Here is an 18,728-nt window from a genome sequence, read left to right on the forward strand (position 1 = left end):
GTAAGTCTCAAATTTCTTGTTTTTAAAGAATAAAAATAAAAAATAGGTTAGATCAGCTAATATAATGAAAAGTAATTATTATTGTACAAGAGCTACATGTAAATGATTATATCTTGTGGACACAGTGATTTAGGAAAGTGTGGAAATTCATACAATTTGAATAACCATTTCTAGTATTTTTCTGATATTTATTGGAAAGACACCATTTCATTTTTTGGTATTGGGAATTGTTTATTCAGTGTTTATCAATTAAAACCAAAAATCAGAAGCCTTAACAATACTGGAAATGACTAGAGCAAAAAATAGTCACCCCAAATCCTTGACCAGTGTTCTAATGTATTGGAAAATGTAGGTCACCATAAATGGAAGCAATAAATGTGTTTACATATGAAATATATGATGGCAGACGTATGTTATAAACTGTATTTAAGTTTTTAATTTTCTTCCTTTCACATTATGACATTTTTCTAACCTTTCCATTAGCATTTTTGAACTTGTTAGTTTACAGGGATGGTATTTGTTCAAACATTCATTTTTACAAATATTTTTTGGTAATAAAACTGATTTAAAACCTTTGTACTCTGATTAATAAGAAAACAAAGATGTTATTTAAAAAAAAGTGCTGTGAGAAATAATTTTTTTAGGGTTAGTGTGCATTGTTCAAAGGAGTAAAAATTTATTAATTATGATTAGAGAACATTCAAATACCATTTAGGTTGACCCTTGGCATGTGTGATAATATATGCTTTAGATGTGCATGCAATTGGGAATCTTGTAGCAACCTGGGAAAGTAGGAAGCTTTCTGAAGGTGTAATCAACTGTATTTCATAGAATACACCTGAAACATTCAAAGCACTAACTAGTATTCTTCAGAATAATTTCAATACAGTATCTTACCTCAACTCACAAAAACAAAACAGCTTTTCTTTACTAGCACTGTCCTCTATTGGTGCAAATTATTTCTGCTCCAGAGTTGCATAAACATTTTACATTGAATATGTGCAGAAATGTAATATGAAAATTATAAATAGAATTTCAATAATTGTCATAAATAGAATTTTTTCCAATACAGTATCTTACCTCTTCTCACAAAATAACCTTTCTCAATTAGCACTGTTCTCTATCTGCACAAATTTAAAATGCACACCCTAGCCTTCCACCTACTGCTTCTGCATATCCATGTGCAAATGGTCATGCAGCAGCAGCTCTCCACCAATAACAGTGCAACACCAGCCTTATCATAACAAATGCCAAATTTACTTATGCACTCATTAATCACTTCATAATTGGCAGTACTATTCAGATGTATTAGATTTTGCACACGGATATGTCAAAGTTTTCTGTTAAACTACAGACTTAGTATATTTTAACTGTCTATTTAAATATAGCATTTTAAGATTATGAAATTTTTTTCTGTTTTCCTATTTTTCTTATTTTTCAGGGGCTTTTTTGCTATTGTATTGTGGATCCCATGATGTGGAAAGTGGTGTCTGACCAGGTATACTTTTTTTAAAAAAAATCTACACTCTTCATTTTGCAAACATGCTTGTTTATTACACTGCAGCCCTTTCTATGTCAGACCTGATGTATAATTCCATATGCTACCAAGTGTTGTTTGTGTGTGTCTGTATTAATGCCATTTGTGCCTAACTATTTGCATTGCAGGTTTGGGTTATGCACACCATAGAGATGTGGTGTTCTGTAGGACTGCTAATAGTTTTCTCTAATGGCTTTTTGCTTCATAAATGTATTGATCTCAGACCATACATTTGACTAACATGAGTAAAGCAGACAGAAATTGTTGCCCATTCCTTATGCTACTTGGCACTGAGACTTTTCTTACCATACATCTGATGTACAATTCCAGATGTTGCCAAGATTTTATTGTTGCACTATGCTATATTCCTATCTCTATATCTGACTGATTGTTTTTTCTCAGTGGCATTCCTCCTTTCTACCATCCTTTGGATGTACATTCCCAGTGGGTCTGATTTTTGATTGGAGATGGTCTGGTCACAATTTATAATCTGTGTAGATGGCATGATGCCTTTCCTACTGCAGACCTAATACACAATTCCAGATGCTGTCAGGTTTTGGTTGAAGCACTTTACCATCTCATGAATGTATGTATTTTTATATATAATTGCAATTTGCTTTTTTATGTGAGATGTTTCTCCTCCCTACCTTCCTCTTGATGTGTACTCCTGGTGTTCGTTGGATATGGTCCCATTGAGAAAGTTCTCATGTGTATTGGTTAGTTTCCCTACTCCCACTGTGTACTGAATTTCAAATGTCCTCTGCCACCAGGTTTTAGCCTGAAAATGTACCCCAGCTTTGCAGTACCTTTTACTACTATCTGCTGAATGTTGGTTCCCAGTAGATCTGGTGTTGTTTGTAGCTGGATGCAGCACATTTACTTGCATGTGTGCAGCTGAATATTCTCTTCCTACCACAGATTAGAAGTACTATATCCACTACCATGAGATTTTGGACTGGATATGTAATCCTGCTAGAGCTTCTTACCTTTCTATCATGTGCTGGATATCAGATCTTAGCAGATCTGGTGTTGGAAATGCGCACAAGTGGTAACAGGTTTTGATATGGAAGCTCATCTCCTGAAGCAGTACTACCTTCTCTCACCCATACCTATTTTGATCTTCATTTGCTCTTTTGGCATTGGTCAATCTTTTGAACAGCACACCAGTGTTTTATACAACTATATTTTTGGTGTCACTGCAGATCATGTGATCATCCTCCATCAATCCCATTGTGTTCAGTTAGCTCACTCTGACACTGAAGCACAATCGTCACTTTCAAGATTAGTGCTACAGTATTCAGATATGTTTTCAGTGATTCTTCAAGTGAATTTTGCAGTGCTTTTGTGTCTTCTTGCTAGTTTTTACATTAAGTTGGAATTAGTTGTTCCTTTACTTTGCTTCTGTTCAGGAAGGTCATATGGACTTGTGAACTTGAATTTTTATATGATGAATGAAGAAGTTCCCACCAGTGTGAATGAAAACTCGTGTCACTAATCCCCAATGTGATGAGTTGCCAATTTTAGCTAAGGAGGCTCAAGCATCAAAATGGCAGGAGTTAGACTCTCTTGCTGCTGCTTCTGCTTGTTCTTCCTTCCCCCAAAACCTTACTTCTGAGGAAGTTTTTCATCAGGGGAAGACAATTTTGACTTTGTTTTTTCTGCTCTAGTTTTTCTTCAGCCAGTCACATAACACTAGCATTTAGGAAAGTCTGCTAACCATGCCTTTTTTAAGCCTTACTTATCAGGTTTGCCAAATTTTATGTCTCCCAATTTAGCCTATGATTCTTCTACTTGTTCCTTACTGAGAGAAGAGCCTCTTTTCCGTTATTTTCTTCCCTCTTCAGACGTCCTTGTTCTTGCTCAATATTTTGTTCCTCAAGTACAGTCAGGACTTGGAATGCTTTGTTCCCCTCAATTTTTTTACCCAATAGATTTTCTTTACCAACATCCCTTGAATCCCTATTTGGATTGTCATTGTTTAGATCTTCTTCTTGTCTTATGAGTTTCTAATTTTGATATCTTGGTTCATTTTAATATGTCCCAGTTTACTGTGATTTGCATTATATTCACCAGTCTTTTATATGTTCTTTTCTCTTTACAGTGGTTGTCTCAGACCTATCAGTTCTTGGCCAATCCCCAGACCCTCCTGTTGTCTACTGTTATTGGCTTCAGCCTTATCCTTCACCACTTAGATTTTGTGTCATTGGGTTTTACTCTGAAGGGATGCTTTACTTTTGGGTGTTCATATCCACCTTTTGTTGTTAAGGGAAATTCATTAGGCAATGTTTCAACACCAAACAGTTTTTGGGGGTCTTCCCAAGTCTTTGAAGTCCAGAAACAATGTGGGGAGATTACATTTTACTTTGTCCTCCCGTGCTTATCATTTGTTCCACCCTTTTAAATCTTTGCCTTATTGAGTGCCTCATGCACCTTATTCTTAAATGCACCCTTTTACTTACTTTCAACATTCCCTTTCTCACACCCATTCCTCTCGGCCTCATCATTATCAGTGAGCAGGTTTACATCTCTTTTCCATTAACTCAGAATCCTTTACAATAAATCCATTTGTGTTACAGGTTCTGTGAGAGGATCTGTGCATTAAATTTCAGTCCTCCTCCCATTTTTATTCATGGTTTCTTTTCTCCCTCCTTATCCAGTCATCTAATTGAGTCATTTCACAGTCTTTTTCACATGTGTGCTGCAGAACATGTTGTACCTGTACCTCCTGGCTTTTATTCCCATATGTTTGTTGTCCCTGAAAAGACTGGAGATTGGAGACCTGTTATTGATCTCTCCTAGCTGAATGCCTTTCTTGACACACCCTGATTCACCATAGATTTATCCTACTTCTTTTTTTTTTTTTTCCATAGTCTCTAGAAGACCAAATTTGATGTGACAAATGCTTACTTTCATATCCACATTGCTCAGGAGTCATGTTGTTATCTTGGGTTCATCCATGGGGAAGATGTGTTCCAGTTTCTTGCACTACCATTTGGTCTTGCCTCAGCTTCTTATGTCTCCTGTCAGGTTGTCTGTGCTTTTGCACATCACATTCTTTTGTTGGATCATCAGACTCATCATTATGTGGACAACTGGCTCGTACTTGCCTCTTACAGAGCCCATTCTACCAATAACTCTAATTTTGAAAGTCTATGAAAGTCTGCTTGGGTGAGGTTTCCCATCAAGGTAGAGAAGTCCTTTCTCACTCTCACTCAGTTCCTTATTCAGTTGGGGGTTCTCTTCAGTGCCATCTTAATCAGACCTAGCCTTATAGAAGTTTTACATTTTCTGACACTAGAAATGCATTTCCAGTGGGTTCTTACCTTTGTTCACCCACTTCTCATCCTTCCTCCCCATTGAGTTGCTAGTATTTTTGGGTTTGTACATGCTAATTCTCAAAAGTGAAAATTGTGCTCCAGAAGTAGGTGGAACTACCTGTGTTATTATAGAGGGCACAATGGGATTAATGGAGAGTGGTTGCATGATCAGCACATGTTGCTGCAATGACAAAAAATGTAGAAGTATAAAAGACTGATGCACTCTTCATAAAATTAACTAGTGTCTAGAGGGAAAATGAAAGTCAATACAACTGGGTGAAAGGGGTTAGTTACCTATAAAAAATACATTTTTGGTGTTAGTAAATGTTAATTTCCCCTACCAATTCCTATTTCAAGTTGAAAAGGTAGGTGATTGTCTACCTACTGCAGATCTGATTTACCATTTACACCTTTTGTTGGTGTTGGATGAGGTTGAACTATTACTATGAGCTGTTGCAACCAGCTACTCAACACACAGGAGTTCTTCATCAGTTGTTCATGTTCTCAGATTCCTTTTTTTTTTTTTTTAATCTTTTATATTTGTAACACTGTCATAAAAGAATGAAGAGTATACCAGGATCAGATGTAGTGTGGTCTTCTGCTGAAGTGTGACATTTTTTCCCTTGGTTCCATACTTCCTGGTCTCTCTTTGGGTGCTTCTTAAAGGGGGATCTTTTCTTTTTATTGGTCTTCCATCAATTCAGTGTGGTATTCTAGTAACTTTGTGAAAAGGTATAAGATATCATATTGGAAGTTAACATTTTCCTACTCTGAAAATGTGTTTCCAATAGATACCTACCTCTTCTCTCATTTCCCACCCAACCTCCCCACTTCTGATGATATTTGATGTAATTCTTTCAACCTATCTCAAAGTGATTAACGAGTGCAGGTGTGAAGAGAGCTCTGGTTATGATAGGAGTAGTGTTTCACCCCTATTGGTGGAGAGCTGCTGCACGTTAGTTTGCATGTGTATATCTTGAAACAAGAGGTAGAAGGCTAGTGGTGTACATTAAATAGTTGTACAAACAGAGGGCAGTAGCAGTCAAGAAAAGCTCTTTTAAGGTAAAAGGTACATATCAGAAACACATTTCAATGTAGGAAAATGCTAATTTGTGTCTCTTCTGTGTTACTTAATTTTTGTAAACTTTGGTGATGCAGTTTTTAGAGTTTTCTAAATACATTTTTTTAGTAATTTGTTTTAATTATTTGTACATGTTCTGAAAAGATAAAATTAGTTATGTAATCTATATGTAATTTGTAACAAATTGTAGAAATAAATGTGGTTATTCATTGAAATCTAGCTCACCAGTGTATTAATATCATAAATAGTATATGAGGTGGTGGTCCTGCATGTATTTTCATGCGTATAGCCCAGTTGTATAGCAGTTTTGAGTTCTACAAGTATCAGTTTGTACTCTTAACATGTATATTTAAGTATTTGTTGATAAAGTAAAATGGGTTTTTATAAATGTTTTATGTACTGAATGTAATTTTCTTGAACATTACTGATGTACATTTACAGATGGAACTTTTGTTCTAACATCTTCAAACCTAATTGGACGATACTGGAGTGGTTCAGTTTGGTGTTTCAAATCTGCTGATGATGCTCCAAATGTGAGGAAGTGTTTGACTGGAGTTGAAACAGATTCTGGTGTTTGTGATGCAGTTGGTGTTGAGCAGAATAAGGTGCTCATAGGGACTGATTCAGGTACATGTAGCCTCAATATTGTATTTCCAGGTACACATAGTCTCAGTGTTATATATCTGGATATATGTAGTCATTATTATATCACCAGATGTTACATGTAACACGTACATACATATCCATGTATATCTATCCTTCATATTATATCTATTTAAATGTAGCCATATCTCCAGGTATATATATCTGTAATATTATATATTTCCAGGTGCATGCAGCCTTAATATATTTTCAGTCTGTAGAATTTTATCATAGCAAATAGTTACACTTTGTAATTTCTGGAAATTGCAAATTTTGTAATTGAGATTGTTATTCTTTCTGGGTCAGAGATATGCTTGTGAAACATAATGTTTTACCAAATAATTACAAATATTTCCAAAGACCCTCCCAAGGTAATGCTAGTTGTTCTTTGAAACTTCTTAGATTTTTTGATTAGGTGCAACTATTTTCAAAACTGCTTAACAGTTGTTACTATCTAGTTTTTTTTTTTTTGTGTTGTTGTAGTTTTTTACAAGATTTGTTAGTTCAAGGGCAAGGAATAAATTTTGGTATGCACCATATTTATTTTCTTTCATCCATGCTTTGAAAGGCTGTTTATAGACAGTGTCATATTGTTTTATATGCTTGGCTAAAGTTTTTAAAAACCTCTTAATATAGTATTTTTAATAACATTTTATATACATTGGCTGTAATACTTAAAAAAAAAAATAATCAGTTATGCCATTTCATTTGATAATAAACTAGCTCTGATAGCTAAACACCAATAACAGTGTAAAGCCAAATCAAATAAACTGAAAAACAAAATTTTTTTCACTGTGTAAGATCATCCACATCATTGAAATAAGCACTTTCTGATTAGAGCAGTGTTTCAGACATCCAGCTAAAACTTAAATGAGGAATCACACATGCATGTATTGTAATTTTTGAGAAATATGTTTTTGCCTATTGGACCTAACAGGATAAAAAAACAGAAGCATTAATTTTTAAATACTTTGATAACTATCTGGGAACTCAGTGGAGTGCATCCCTCTGCCATACAATGTTGATCATATTTGGCTCCAAATATTACAAAATTATATACCATGTCTGTTGTTAACAATGGACATGGACCAATTTTGGCTGGAGAATAAAAAATAATGTTCCACTTATGTTCACCAGTTTCACCAACATCCAATCATTTGTGACTAAGCTTTAGAGCAAAAATAGTGTGAAAAATTAGTCCCCATTTTAACAGATAGGGATTTTTTCTTTTATTTTTATGATCTTTGACCCTAAAAAAAAACCTGATCATTTCTAAATTAAGTTATTGTTCAAATGTATAATAACTTTTGTTCAAATCCATTCAGTGGTTTTCATGAAATCTTGCTGATGTGTTATACAAAAGGGTGAAAATATAACCTCTCTCCAACTTCAGTAGCAGAGGTAATACAAAATAGCAAGAAACATTTTATCCTTGACTGTTCTACAAATCAATACCTACTTGTCAATATGTCTCTGCTTCTTCTCCTCACCCAACCCAAGAGACATGATAAACCTGATTTTTCAACAAATACAAAAAGAGAAGTGACTTTAGGATAGGGGATGAGCTTATAACAAAAAAAAGGAGGGGATATTTTAGTTAGTTCACCCCTAAATTGATAAAAGATTTAAGACTAGGGAGAAGTAACCTAAATAAACAATTCCCCATTTATGTGAATGTATATGTAAAGGAACCACAGAACAGATTATTTTAAGTCAAGACATCTTAACTAACACTAAAAAATCTTAGAGAAATTCTAGTACACTTAAAACATACCCTCCCATCTTTGTCAATAGGAAAGGTCTATGACACACTATTTGGGAACTCATACATAGGTGAAAGTGGGAGAAGTGTAACTACTCATTGGAAAAAAAAATGTACACATATTTCGGGAATAAAAAACTTCCATACAGTATGCAGTTACCAAACATGGCCTAGAACTTGCCAATTAGATCTGCAAGTCATGCAACAAATACTATAGTCTTTGCAAAGGAAGAATATTTAAGAAAAAAGAAAGCATCACAATTTATACTTCAGTAAAGACTCATGAATAAGACCATATGCAAACCAGTCCTTATAAAGTTTAATGAAAATCTAGACTGTAAGGCTAATTTTATTTTTCATTTTCTCATATGTATGTATGTATGTATTATAAAATTATAACAATTGTAATATTCTTTGAATGTTGATTTCACTCAGAATCGTATGTAATCATAACTTTCACATAGGTTTCTTAAAAATAGTGTATCTGTTCAATATAACAGAGTATCTCTAAACATATTTCTGTGACACTATTGATAAAGGCAAACTTGGAACTTCATTGTTTAATGTATGTTATTTAATATTCATTTTCAATCTAACAACTGTGGTAGTAGAAAGGTTAAAATGTTACTCATGAAATATTTTTCTATGTTGATGACATGGATGGTCTCACTCATTTAAAAAAAAATTACGTCTCTTTGACGTGAAAAATAAATAGAACAAAATAATTTTCTTTTTTCAAATTAGAACAAAGACAATATTAGATATACAATTTTATCTAGAATTACTTGAGTGTATTTTATCTTAAGAAAAATTGTACTTAGAGAATTTTCTGTTTTAGAGACTGTGCTTATTTGTATACACAAGTAATAGAATAACATCAAACAAAGTAATAAATTAAAATGAAGTCTTATGATGTAAGTAAATATTAAATTTCTATACAAACGATAGAAAATCTGCCTTGGAGATTGCCACTGTCATTAACAACTGTATAGGTACCACAGTGAAGGATATTCTGGTTATAATCAGAGCAGTGACAACTTGAGTGTGATATATTATACATTTAATTATCTTTGTGTAGTGTGTTAGTTAATTTCAGGCTAAATATTTATATATGTATATACTGTTGATTGAAAGCTTTTTTTATGGATTTTTTTTTCAAATGTATTAATATGTGTCAAAGAGATTGTGTTGTGTTGGGGAAATTGAATATTGGGAAACTATATTATACTTGGTCATTTTAACAGTCAGAAACAGAGTTGCTCGGTTTCACAACTTTTCATATATCAAATGTGGACAACAGACTCTGCCTCCCCTTACAACTACAGCAAAAATTGTCATTACAGTTAATTTTTGAGGACACTGAAAACCTTTAAGCAATATAAATAATACTCACTTAACTTGTACATATTACCCTATAACAATGAATGTAAAACTTTAGTAGAACTAAAATTTGCATTGTAAGTTGTTAAGTTTATCTTTGTACCATTTGTGTAAAGTTGGAATATACTGAAATTAGTTTCGGACCAGATGTATATTGACCAATAAGACATAGTCCCTGTCAGGACTACCTAATATTTCAAATACATTAAATTCTAGTAATAAAGCCTTTAACAAGGGTTTTCGTATATTTGATTCACTTATAGATATGTGTTAATAATATTTTTTTGCTGAATCATAAAGGTTTTCATGAAGCCAACAAGCACATCTGTTCACCAAAACTCAGTTTAAAAAAAAAAGACTTTTCACTATAAATAAAAGACACGAGCTGGATTTAAATACAAGCACTATTAATCTAACATTCAAGCTCAATATTCTGAATAAAAATATTCCAAATAAGTGATGTTTACTCTCTCATCCTATTAGATCCAAAAATTTGTTCAACATTACCAGCTCACTCTTATTATTCAAAATAAAATATCTTCTACCAAATTTTGAATAACATTCTGTTTCTTGATAAATTCAACAGTCTTTTTATTACTGATTGAAGGATTAGTAATTTTTCAGAATATCATAAACTCTTTAAAACTACCAGGTATTTGGATTAATATCTTAAAGTTTTTAAAGTAATAAGCAACAACTTTAGTATGGCATTCACCTTTAGTTTTACATTCAGTTACTTTGATCTTTCACTGAAGGTAATGAAATTCCTTTAATAATTTTATTTACCACTGTTCTTACTTTTTTTGTTATTGTTGAAGTCTATTCTTACTGTGATGTTTCTCTTATTGTCACTTTATATATATATATATATATATAATTGCCTTCCTGCTCTGTAAATTGATCATGTGCAGGGGTTAATTAATTAGATTAAACCAATCATATTAGGTGTTACATTTTTATTTTTTATCAAATTTACGTTGTTTATTTTAATTATGGATCAAGTACAGTCCTGTGGTTAACTTCCCAGCCTGTGGACCTGAGGTTTCATGGTTCACCTGTTGCCACTAAAACAACAAAGTTCACTCTTCACACTTTTATTTTGTAAATACATTTGTTTCCCATACGTGGTGAGGGGACCTCCCAGGGAAGGTTCTGTTCTTTCAGTATACCTCCTCTGGGATCTAAACATCCACCCACGTGTTTGCCATGCGTGGCAACCTGTGAAGTGGAGGAGAGGATCCTGGTGGTTGAGGGGTCCAACCCTAATACACCACTTTGGCCTTGAATTCCTGTAGATGGGCAGCCTTTGGGTGGCCCCTCCTTGGGTCAATCGACTGGTCCACTTGGGCTAGAGTCAACCAAGTACCAGTGTTGGAAGTTCTGAATGGGTGTTGTGGACATTGTGTCTGACGCTGGTGTTTGGGTATAGTGCTCACAAAACCATGGCGTTGCTGCAATATCCTTGCATGACATTGTAGTGCGTCCCCTCATAGGGATCCATGGTGGGTGGGGTCAGTGGGTACTGAAATTTTCCTTTTTACCTATGGATCCTCCAACAAAAAATTTAAATAAAATAGTGAAAAAACAGTCAATAGGTAAGCGACCATGTCTTGAAGACTCTGAGCAGCAATCTTCAACATCTGTAACACCTGTACCTCATTTTCTTATATTACATTCTCTTTCAGAAAAACCTTTAGGGCAAATGTCCCCCTTTTTTATTCAGAATGGATTACAGGGACTTGGTGGCTCTCCAAAGTCAGTAAATAAGCTTTGATCTGGTGACATATTGGTTGAAACATCCACATCCCAACACAGTGAACTCCTCTTGAATTCAAAGGCAATTATAGCTGTACCTATTGAGGTTACCCCTCATGCTACCTTGAATTCATCACGAGGAGTTATTGTTGAGAGGGCTTTGAAGAATGTTCCCAAGTCAGAGATTCTCAGTGATCTCTTCACTCAAGGAGTTTCTGCAGTGAGGCGCATCTCCACTCGCAAAGATGGAGTTACACTGCCGACAAATATCCTCGTTTTGACATTTACATCACCACATGCACCTGCCACCATCAAGGCAGGTTATCTAATTTGCAGGGTACGGCCATACATTCCAAACCCTCTCCAATGTTTCCAATGTCACAGGTTCGGCCACTCTTAAGACGTCATGTTGTGGTTCCCTGACATGTGCTCATTGTGGTGGCAAGGACCACGATGTGCCTATGAGTGTGACACGGACCCACATTGTGTCAACTGCAATGGGTCCCACCCTTCCTACTTTCGTTCTTGCTCAAAATAGTTGGAGGAAAAGAGGTGCAGCATTTGAAAACGACTCATAACATTAGTTATCCTGAGGCTCGGAAATTGCTGTTTACCACTCCATCTCGGACATATGCTGCTGCACTTTGTTCCACAACTACAATGGGAGTGCAGACAGATCCCTCTGTGCCTCCAAGAGAATCGTTTTCAAAACAAATGAAAAGCCTTTTGACCTCCATGGTTAAAAAGGTTGATGAATCAACTTCAACACCCATTTCTGTCCCTCACATACATTCCAACAAACCTCAGGATCCACATCCTTTGGTTTCAAATACAGGCATTTCTTCTGATACATCTTTTTCTTCCACCCCAAGATGCAAAACAATCATTCGTTCATGTCCTCAGTCACTGGAATCTCCTTCCAACAACAAAGACCTACCCAATCGATCCAGGGCAGGATCCATGGAGGTCCATAGACCTCCGCCAAATAAGGACAGTAAGGAAAAAAGACATGGTCGTAAACAGAAGAGTTCTCCAGCCACTTCGCCTACCCATTGTTAAAAATGGCCACCTTGATACAATGGAACTGTCGAGGTTTACGTTCTAATCTGAATGACATCAAAACACTGATTGCTTCCTACCATCATGCATGTCTTTCCTTATAAGAAACATTTCTAAAACCTGCTGATACAGTTACCATTTGGCAGTTTTCTCTGGACAGAAATGACAGACTGTGTGATGGATCAGTATATGGAGGGGTGGCACTATTGGTTGATCAGCATGTGCCACCCTGTCTTTGTCACACAACACACCCTTGGAGGCCATAGCCATCCGTGTTTCCTTGGGTCATACCATCACTGTTTGTTCTCTCTACCTGTCTCCTGGAGAGACATATGATCAATCAGACATTGATGCTCTTGTTGAACAGTTGCCATCTCCCTTTCTAATTCTGGGGGACTTTAATGAACATCATCCCCTCTGGGGAAGTGCTGTTATTGATAGGAGGGGTTGCTCTGTGGAGGGTATGCTCTCTGATCACAATCTTTCTCTTTTCAATACTGGTTCTTCCACTTATTTTCACACACCTAATCAGTCCTTTACTGCTATTGATGTCTTGGTTTGCTCCCCTTCATTATTTTCCCATTTTTCATGGAGAGTTGACAATAATCCACTAGACAGTGATCATTTTCCTATACTTTTGAGAGAGACTGGCCGTGGTTGATGCCACCCTACCCGCGTGCTCTGGTGGAAGGTGGATCAGGCAGACTGGTCCACTTTTACTGCTCTGACAGAACTTGATCCTGCCATTGTGAATCAGCCATCAATAGACAACTGTGTGGCAGCAGCAACTGACTGTATTATACAAGCCAGCTGCTCAGTGTATTCCTAAAACTTCGACATATTTTCCAGGATATCCTCGTCCATGGTGGAATTCTGCTTGCTACTTGGCACGGAAGGCTCAAAAACGGGCCTAGGATACTTTCTGTAGATATCCCACACTTTCGAACCGCATCGCTTTCCAACGGGCCAGTGCCCATGCTAGGTGGGTAAGACATCAAAGCAAGAAGGATTTTGGATTAAGTTCACAACTAGCTTATCTTCTACCACCAGTTCCAAGGTCATATGGTACAGGATTTGAAAGGTCAGTGGGCACTACAATTCTGTCCCCCTTTCGATCTTACTCTCTGATGGCCAGGAGGTGGCTGATGTCCGGAGCATCGCCAATACTCTAGGTGAAACTTTTTGGCGGGTATCTAACACTTCTGCTTGTTGCTCCACTTTCTTGGCCATCAAGATTCAGGCAGAGCGTTCACCTCTTTCCTTTCGAACTGACTGTCTCTTTGACTATAATTGTCCCTTTACACTGGTGGAACTGAAAATGGACCTTCATTCGTCTGGCAGTACATCTGTTGGACCTGATGATGTACACTATGATATGCTGTGCTATCTCTCTCCTGCTTCTCTTGATATTCTAATTGTTTTTAACCGGATCTGGCAGGAGAATGTTTTTCCTGATGTCTGGCACCAGGCTATTATCTTACCTTTCTCTGAGCCTGGGAAAGATCCCAAGATTCCTTCAAACTACCGTCCAATTGCTATGACAAGCTGTTTCTGTAAGACCTTAGAGAGGATGATTAATGCTCATCTTGTTTGGTTCCTCGAATTAACCTCCTCTCGCCCACCCAGTGTGGGTTCTGATGACAGCACTCCACCACGGACCACCTAATTCGACTTGAAACATCAATCAGCGAAGCCTTTCTCAAACACCAACATCTTGTATCAATATTCTTTGACATTGAGAAGGCTTATGATACAACATGGAGGTATGGCGTTTTGTGAGACCTCCATATATATGGGTTACGTGGCCATTTACCCATGTTTATTAAAAAATTTTTAATGGACAGGAGATTCCAAGTTCGTTTGGGTTTGACACTTTCCAGTTATTTTGTACAGGAACTTGGGTCCTTCAGGGCTGTGTTTTGAGTGTCACACTTTTCAGTATAAAGATAAATGCCATCACTGAACACTCCCTCTCACTGTTGCAAATGGACTCTATGTCGATGACTTTCACATCTCGTGTTAGTCGTCAAACATGAGATATATTGAGCAGCAACTGCAAACTGCCCTCAATTGTGTACTGAAGTGGACTACAGTGAACGGCTTTAATTTTTCTCTCTCTAAAACCGTTTGCATGCACTTTTGCTGCCAACAGGGTATTCACCCTGATCCTGAACTCCATATTGGTGAAGTTTCGCTGCCAGTGGTCCCTGAGACGAAGTTCTTGGGGCTTATCTTTGAGTGTAAGCTGACCTTTATACCACACTTAAAGCAGCTACAGGTCAAATGCACAAGAGCACTGAACATCCTCCATGTCCTCTCTACCACCAGTTGGGGAGCAGATCGATGTTCTGTGTTAAAGATATATCATGCTCTTATTCGATCAAAACTCCACTATGGATCAATGGTCTCTGGTTCTGCTAGACCTTCGGCCATTCATCATCAAGGACTTCGACTCTTCACTGGGGTCTTTCCGCACCTCCCCAGTTCAAAGCCTATATGTAGAATCTCATGAACCTTCTCTGCACCTTTGCCGTTTGCAACTGTCTTTACTATATTCTTCAAAACTTCTTTCCTTACCAAAGCATCCCACCTGGGGATGTGATTTCCTTCTTTAGTGGGCCTTACTGTTTTAGAACAGACGATCTGCCATTGTTCCTTTTGGCCTTCGCATCCAGGCACAATTGGATGAATTGGGTCTGTCCTTGGATAACAATGCAGTATCCACTGGTCAGCCCATCCCCCCCATGGCTTATTACAGCTCACAAATGTGACCTTTCATAAAGTTATCTGAAAAAGGCAGATACTCCTGATTGGAAGTACCATCTTTTATTTACTAAACATCTTTTGAACAATCATTCCATTCCAATTTATATGGATGGTTCCAAATCAGGTAATTGTGTGGGCTCTGCCATTGTTTGTTGCAGTTCAGTGGTTGCATGCAGAATCCCCTCTACAGCTTCTGTGTTCACTGCTGAACTGTACGCCATATCTCTTGCCCTGGATCATATTGAAGCTGAACAGTACTCCGACTGCACTATTTATATTGACTCATTTAGTTCTCTACTGGCTTTGGAATCACTTCATGTTGGCTCACACCTTGTTCTTGCTGATATTCAAAACTGACTGGCCCATTTCTCATTAACATCTACTTCTATCCAGTTTTTCTGGATACCAGGCCACATTGGTATTTGCAGGAATGAGCTTGCAGACATGGCAGCTAAATCTATCTATTCTGGCACTATCACCACTGTGCCTATTCCATACATGGACTTTGGTCCTGTATTGAAGGCTCAGCTCCATGCCAGCTGGCAGTCCACTTGGAGTGAGCAACACGACAACAAGCTTTTTCAAATAAAACCCTGTATTGGGCTTTGGCCATCTAGCTTCCGTAAAGTTCAGAAGGAGGAAGTTGTTCCAACTAGACTATGCATTGGTCACAGTTTTTTAACTCACTGTTTTCTTTTATCTGGAACTGTTGCACCAGTGTGTAGTTTGTGTAACACTCAAACCACTGTAAGCCACATTTTACTTTCTTGCCATCGTTATGACTCTCAATGACGGCACTATTTTAAATATGTTCTGTCCCAGGGTTTGTCCGTAACATTGGACAGTGTTATTGGTGATGGTGACACTGTCAACCTTGATAAAGTTTTTAGTTTTTTAATGGCCATTAATCTTTTTAATCTCATTTAAGTGTTGGATATTTATTCATTGCACCTTTTTAATTGTGGTTCCATTTTCAGAGTCTCAATCTTTCTAGTTCAATTTGAAATTGGAAAATGGCCAGAACATTAAATAACTCGACATCAGGACTAGAAAGCCCAACTTCAGGTGACTAACGCTGCTGTTTGAACTACTCATTAGTTGTCCTGGTGAGTTGTTATTACAATTTTGCTGCATGTCTTTTAACACTTTTATTACTTTACCTTTTGGTACTGGCCATAATGACACATAACCCGGAACCAGGACTGGAAAGACCAACTTCAGGTGACTGACGGTGGTTCTTGTACTTACCTGTTAGTCTTCCTGGCAGGTTATGATCATTACCATTCTGCTACAGGAAGTCATTTACAACTTTGTAGACTGGATGTCACCATTGGTTTTATGCCATTTTCTGTTTTTAATTGCTGTTTTGTTTTTACCTTTGTTTCCTTTTATGAATTTTACTACATTTACTTTACTTTTACCTTTTTATAGGACATTTGGCTAATTTTTATTATGATTTTGCTATATGTCTTTTAACACTTTTATTATTTTACCTTTTGATAATGGCTGTTATGACAACATAACCCGGAACTAGGACTGGAAAGGCCAACTTCAGGTGACCAACGGTGGTTCTTGTACTTACCTGTTAGTCTTCCTGGCAGGTTATGATCATTACCATTTTGCTAGAGAAAGTCCTTTATAACTTCTCTTACTCTGCTTTCTCTCTTACCATTGTAAACAAGGTGTCAACATTGATTTTATGCTTTTTCTGTTTTTCAATGATGTTTTGTTTTACCTTCATTTCCTTTTCTGTATTTTACTACATTTAATTTATTTTTACCAGACATTTGGTGCAGATAGCCTAGCTGCTTTGTGCCATAAAACACTAAATCAATGAAATCAATCAATCAGTCAAATACATTTGAAGGATGAATGTTTAATCCCTCTATTTGATCTGAAAGTAGTCTAGAAGTTGATAATGGGTGATGTTGACTAGCTGCTCTCATTCTGGTCTGTTGCTTCAAAATTAGAGACAATCAATGCAGATAGCCCCCATGTGATTAAAGTATTAATAGTTTTATTATTTATCGTATGGTTTTCTAATTAATTTGATCTGTTATTTATTATTAGTTGTTATCTTCATTAACATTAGTTTTTGCAATACTGTGGATACAGTCCTTTTTTCTGACTTTATAGTGAAATGCTAACCTGTCATATTACTCATCCCAAATGTTAAGCTACTTTAAAATAGCATCATTTAAAAGGGTTTTGTTGATTGTCAAGTATAAGAGGATTGTTTGTTTATATTGATGACATGCAGTTGGTGATAGTGCATTTCATTTTTGTGACAATTTTGTGTGTGTAAATATGTATTGTTGTTTAGCCTGATATATAGATTTAGGACTGACCAAAACTCCCTAAGCTGGCCAAACCTCATGATACGATTGGGATTATGGTGAAAATATTGTTGAAAACAAGGTTAACCAGCTGATGAATCAATACATACTATTCAGTATAAATAAGAATATTTTATTAAATTAGCTTTATTTATTGCTGAATTATTTTATCATAAAGTGTTTATTGTTACCAGCTAGTATTAGAATACGTTAAGTGACTTTCGAAGGAAATATTCACTTTAAAGTTCTTTTAGGTAGCGTGGAGCTCCTAGAATTCCAGACTAATGGAGAGGCTCCCTTGTTAAATAGTATATTTTATTGCCTAGAGCACGATGACCTTGTTTCTTGTGTAGATGTAAGTTCATCAAAAGATAAGGCAGTAAGCTGCAGCTATGATAAAAGGTGAGCTGTTATCTTTGCTCTTTAATAATTCAAACAGACAAGCCCAATGTGTTACTGCTTATTTATTGATCATTTCACTTCAAACTTATATGTGCTTGTATTTTATTGCAGAATTTGATCATAGTTTATTAAAAAGGAATTAACCATATAACAATGGGTCATGGTATTGACTTGCATTCAAAATTTTATTGAATTATTATTTTATGAATTTATGTCAGTAAATTTTGTATCAAATTGTAGATTATAATTTATATGTTAGTATTACACATTAGTTAATTTCTTAATTTAAAAGTAAATATTAAAAGAACACATCTAAATATCTATGTATTTTGGAACAGCTGGTATGGGTATTAACACTTTTACTAATAAAGCAATTAATTTTGTTGCTAACCTGAAGATGACGTAGGAAGGTTGAAAGTTGTTCTCTGCTTTATTAGTAAAAGTGTTGATATCATACCAGCTGTTCTGAGATACATTTTTATTTCAAGTGGGTTTCTTGTCATCAAAATACCTAAATATTAATTTTTGTCAGTTGTGGTATGTTGAATACAGAACTGGTTCAAATTAGATGTTTGTAATGTCATTTGTATGAATTAGAAATTCAAATTACCAATATTCATGAGCTATACTATAAAATAAGGACCTCATATCTTTGTTGACATATAGCTTATATACTGAATGAAACATGATG

At 36.1% G+C, this 18,728-nt stretch overlaps 1 protein-coding gene across 4 annotated transcripts in view; it reads left to right on the forward strand.

Moving 5' to 3' along the window:
- Positions 1–18,728, forward strand: part of LOC143223167 (methylosome protein WDR77-like) — a 42,119-nt gene that overhangs the window by 4,609 nt on the left and 18,782 nt on the right. For all 4 annotated transcript variants that reach the window (XR_013012731.1, XM_076450753.1, XM_076450746.1 and 1 more), the window contains exons 3-4: positions 6,377–6,562; positions 17,890–18,037. Coding sequence is in view for 3 of the 4 variants with exons in the window: in XM_076450753.1 (XP_076306868.1) it covers positions 6,377–6,562; positions 17,890–18,037 (334 nt within the window). In the remaining variant the exon portion in view is untranslated. The remainder of the gene's footprint in view (positions 1–6,376; positions 6,563–17,889; positions 18,038–18,728) is intronic.

Source organism: Tachypleus tridentatus, chromosome 1, assembly GCF_004210375.1.
Source record: "Tachypleus tridentatus isolate NWPU-2018 chromosome 1, ASM421037v1, whole genome shotgun sequence".
Taxonomy (NCBI): Eukaryota; Metazoa; Arthropoda; class Merostomata; order Xiphosura; family Limulidae; genus Tachypleus; species Tachypleus tridentatus.